At 42.1% G+C, this 5000-nt stretch overlaps 1 protein-coding gene across 1 annotated transcript in view; it reads left to right on the top strand.

Annotated features, from left to right (window-relative positions):
• The window catches only part of garnl3 (GTPase activating Rap/RanGAP domain like 3), an 82694-nt gene that overhangs the window by 52008 nt on the left and 25686 nt on the right, over positions 1-5000 (top strand). Inside the window, 2 exon segments of the mRNA XM_048259362.1 lie at positions 2332-2396; positions 3004-3067. Of these exon segments, the coding sequence (XP_048115319.1) occupies positions 2332-2396; positions 3004-3067 (129 nt within the window).

The following is a 5000-nucleotide window of genomic DNA, read 5'->3' as shown; positions in this document are numbered from 1 at the left end:
TTACAAACACACACACCCTCACAAACACACACACACCTTCACAAACACACACACCCTCACAAACACACACACACCCTCACAAACACACACACACCCTCACAAACACACACACACCCTGACAAACACACATATCCTCACAAACACACACACACACCCTCACAAACACACACACTCTCACAAACACACACGCCTCACAAACACACACAACACACAAACACACACACCCTCACAAACACACACACACCCTCACAAACACACACATCCTCACAAACACACACATCCTCACAAACACACACACTCCCACAAACACACACACCCTCACAAACACATCAAACAACATAAACATTAATAAACACACACACCCTCACAAACACACACACACCCTCACAAACACACACACACTCTCACAAACACACACGTCCTCACAAACACACACACACCCTCACAAACACACACACCCTCACAAACACACACACCCTCACAAATACACACAACCTCTTAAACACACACATCCTCACAAACCCACCAGAGAGCCCCGGGTTTTCGAGCGCTGAATAAGACATAGATTAGCCCTCCAGATTAGACGCAGAAAGGGCCCGTTGTCCGCCCCTTCTCCTACCAGAGGGAACCGTCAATATGATTTGCTCTCTTTTGTACGGCACTCAGTGAAAATCAATGTCTTGAAAGTGCCGCCTGAAGTCAGCCACTGTAAGACACTAAGGAACAGTCAGACGTATTGACAGCAATGCGGCTCAGAGTTGCCGAACGTCTGACTTTGTGAAATGTCAGCACATCAGTGGCCTGTGAACAGCTGTGCACTCAAATTAAGCACGCACAAACACTAAGATAATACTGAAGACTGTTAACTAATGGATTTGTTGGGGGGTGCTGTGGTGCTAACAGCAGCATCCGTACCACGTTCGGGTCCAAGTGTCCATGGTGACCAGGTTTCAAATCCAACCTGTGGTCCTTTTCTGATCCCAACCTGATCCCTATTGATCTGCTATTGGTGTGATATGAATAGTGTTATTCTAGCTGATTACTCTGCTATTGGTGTGATATGAATAGTGTTATTCTAGCTGATTACTCTGCTATTGGTGTGATATGAATAGTGTTATTCTAGCCGATTACTCTGCTATTGGTGTGATGTGAATAGTGTTATTCTAGCCGATTACTCTGCTATTGGTGTAGCCGATTACTCTGCTATTGGTGTGATGTGAATAGTGTTATTCTAGCCGATTACTCTGCTATTGGTGTGATGTGAATAGTGTTATTCTAGCCGATTACTCTGCTGGTGGTGTGATGTGAATAGTGTTAAGCGTCCTACATACTCGCCACTCCCGACCAGTAGCGCGACAATGAGACATCACAGGAGCGCCGTAACCAAACCAACTTTGGTTGAAAATAAATATCTTTGTTACCTTTTGCTGGATTATTGGCATGTCCCTGGGTCCTAGGTCTTTCATCTTAATTCCCTCTCTCTGGTAGCTTTATTAACTTATCCAGCAAACTATTTAAAAATAACGAACTCTCGCTGGTAACCTAGCCAGGTTAATTTTCCTCTCTTCTCAAACTGACTATTCCAACATCATGTTTATTTAAGATGTGGGCTAGGCTATATGAAATGCCTGAATGTGGTTGATGTCTGTATAGAGGCACGCATGCTCCCTGATCTTGGCTTCAAGCTCATCCTGCTTGTCGCGCGCATCTGAAAAAAAATCTCCTGTGCACGACCTTCCTGTGCGAGGCTGAAATTTCTTGTGCAACAGAGGAAATGACGCAATTTTGACGTCACATTGTCGAGCTATCGGTCGGGTGCGGCGAGTATGTAGTACGCTTTATTCTAGCTGATTACTCTGCTATTGGTGTGATGTGAATAGTGTTATTCTAGCTGATTACTCTGCTATTGGTGTGATATGAATAGTGTTATTCTAGTCAATTAGTGTTAGTCCAGCCGATTACTCTGCTGGTGGTGTGATGTGAATAGTGTTATCCTAATGGATCAGTGTAATCTGCTGTTGTTCTGGTATGCAGTTACAAAGTGACAAGACCCTCCTGATCTAAAGTGTGAATGTGCTGATTCTTTCAGTCATTGTATTAAATTTACGTTATGTCTTGTTTTTTTTTATAATGTGACATTTGTGTAATATAGACCCTTTCAACAAGGTAAACAAAAACAATGCTTGAACATTCTATTTGGGCCCCAATCTACTTCCTCTGCATTAAGATAACATATGGAATGTTAAAAAGGAAGTCTTGTGGGGCCAACTATGATGCTGATAATGGAACTCTCTTGAAAGGGTCCCTATTCTTTTTCTGTCTCTTGTGTAGGGTACTGTGAAGATAAGCCTACCTTACAGTCCCACCAAAACACTATCAGTCAAATCCATCTTAAGGTAAGAATGCTAGGTCTCCCTTCATCATTACTATCTGCCCTCCAGGACTGAAATACCAATCAAGGAATGGTGTAGGCTACTTCTGTGGATGAATGGGCTAATGTGGAGTTTGGAGTTGGCGTAAATAATAACCATGCCACAGCTCAGTTTGAAAATCTTAATTTGCATCACGCTTTTCTAAATCCAAACAGATTTGTACTGTGTTGTCTAGTCCAGTGCAGTGCACTGACTCTTACCTTGTTTCCCTCATCCTCACCCTCTTCCTCCCTCTCTCCCTGTCTCTTTCTCTCTCCCTCCTTCTTTTCCTCCCTCTCTCCCTGTCTCTTTCTCTCTCCCTCCTTCTTTTCCTCTCTTCCTGTCTCTTTCTCTCTTCCTCCTTCTTTTCCTCCCTCTCTCTGTCTCTTTCTCTCACCCCTCTTCCTCCCTCTCTTCCTGTCTCTTTCTCTCTCCCTCCTTCTTTTCCTCTCTTCCTGTCTCTTTCTCTCTCCCTCCTTCTTTTCCTCCCTCTCTCTCTGTCTCTTTCTCTCTCCCTCCTTCTTTTCCTCCCTCTCTCTCTCCCTGTGTCTCTCACTCTCTCCCTCCCTCTTTCCTTCTCTCTGTTTCTCAGTGCCATGAATCTGGATCGATTTGAAAAAGGCCCCAGAGAGATCCTCAACCCGGACATACAGAAGGTGAATCATACAACTGTCAATCAACCAACCAATGAACCAAGCAATCAATCAATCGATCAATCAATCAGTCAGTCAATCAATCAGTTTAACCTGTCAGTCATCCTAATCTCTACTCATATGATCAGTTTCCTGTCAGTCAACGCACCTGTCACTTACCTGAGTGCATAGAATCCTCTATCAATCCATCACCTGTCAGGCTGTGGTTTACTGTAATTCTCTGATCAGCTGAGTGTGTGTGTGTGTGTGTGTGGGTGGGTGGGTGAGTGGGTGAGTACAGTAGGCAAAGGGTATGTGTAAGAGATTTGCTGACCAGCTGTGTATGTTTGTGTGTGTGTGTGTGTGAGAGAGAGAGAGAGAGAGAGAGAGTGTGTGTGTGTGTGTGTGTGTGTGTGTGTGTGTGTGTGTGTGTGTGTGTGAGAGAGAGTGTGAGTGAGAGAGAGAGTAAGGAGTGTGTGTGTGTGTGTGTGTGTGTGTGTGTATGTGTGTGTGTGTGAGAGAGAGAGTAGAGTAGTGTTAATTTGGTCAGGCGAGGCGAGAGGAAAAATGTTTGTCAACGAACCTTTTTTTTTCATGACTAAAGGCGAGGCGATGGCGAGGCGGCAGTAATGTCCTGAAACACTGACTAAGACTATCTTAAGATGAATTATTGTTGTGAAAAAAGACAGAGACTAAAATGTTTTGCATGAAATAAGAACTAAGATAAAATCTCTCTTCATTTTCGTCTACAAAATGAAGAAGACAGAATATCTAGCTGTTATGTTTTCAAAATATTCGAATGAGTTCATAGCTTTTTTGCTGCAACAGCTTTCCTGTAGGCTAGTCTAACGTGCTGTTGCTGCAACCCTGTGGCTGCAACACGAAACTACATGGAACAAGAACACTGGAGATTTCTGCCAGAGTTACCAACTAACTACCTAAGCTTTATGCCACAATGCTACATACCCAGAAGTTGAAGCTTCTCTCATACAAATTAACATCCACCAGAATGTCCATGCGAAAATGTTCATCATGTAATGTCAACTATTTAACTAGTTAGACTGATGATGCAAAGTTTGCTAGCAAGTAAGCTAATATGGAAAGTTCGCTAGCAAGTTAGCTATGGCTAAGATGGAGAGTCTGTTTGGGGAATGTGTTGTGTTAAAACATATATAAGCCATCTAGCGAGGAGGAGTAAAACATTAATACTTTGGTCTCGACAGTGTTTCTCAAACTTTTTCAGTTTCAGGACCTTAACTAACCCTAGCTAAAAAAAAAAGATTAGACCTACTTCAACAGTAGCCTATAATTAGTCTACACTATAGGCCTACTCACTGAACCACCTTGCTTATTGTCTTTGCACTTTGCTTATTGTGTGGATTCATACTGTATGATTTAAACTGGCATATCTTACATAGACAGTGTTGCAGAACTGTTTTTACATACAAAGTTGGTTCAATATTGCAAACAACTCATCTATATTATATTTTACCACGTCTGCTCACGGACCACTTGAGATAGCTTCGGACCACCAGTGATTCGGAGGACCACACTTTGAAACACTGGTCTCTGAATAAGACAGTGGTCCAGTGTAATCTTTTACTGTCTATGGTCAAATCCCAGCCGAGCTATAACTGTGGCTTCGACTTACCTGTGCATGTAAACATACTGACTGACAAAAAAATCAGAATGAGTAATTATAACAGACGAGTAGCCCTGTGGACACACAATATTGTTGGAAAAATTGAGATGTGTGAAACACTATTTGACTCAAATGGTAATCAGAAATAATTTGTTATAAAAAAAAAAAGACTAAAATGTGTTGACTAAAACTGACTAAGACTAAGATACCTTTAGTTTTCTTATGACTAAAACTAGACTAAAATGGCCAGACTTTTATTGACTAAAACTTGACTAACAAAAATGATATTTGAATGACTAAATATGACAAAAGACT

The sequence above is a fragment of the Alosa alosa genome, chromosome 12 (genome assembly GCF_017589495.1).
Source record: "Alosa alosa isolate M-15738 ecotype Scorff River chromosome 12, AALO_Geno_1.1, whole genome shotgun sequence".
In the NCBI taxonomy this organism is placed as follows: Eukaryota; Metazoa; Chordata; class Actinopteri; order Clupeiformes; family Clupeidae; genus Alosa; species Alosa alosa.
Note: the sequence above shows the minus strand (reverse complement) of the source record. Positions and strands in the feature narration are given on the sequence as shown.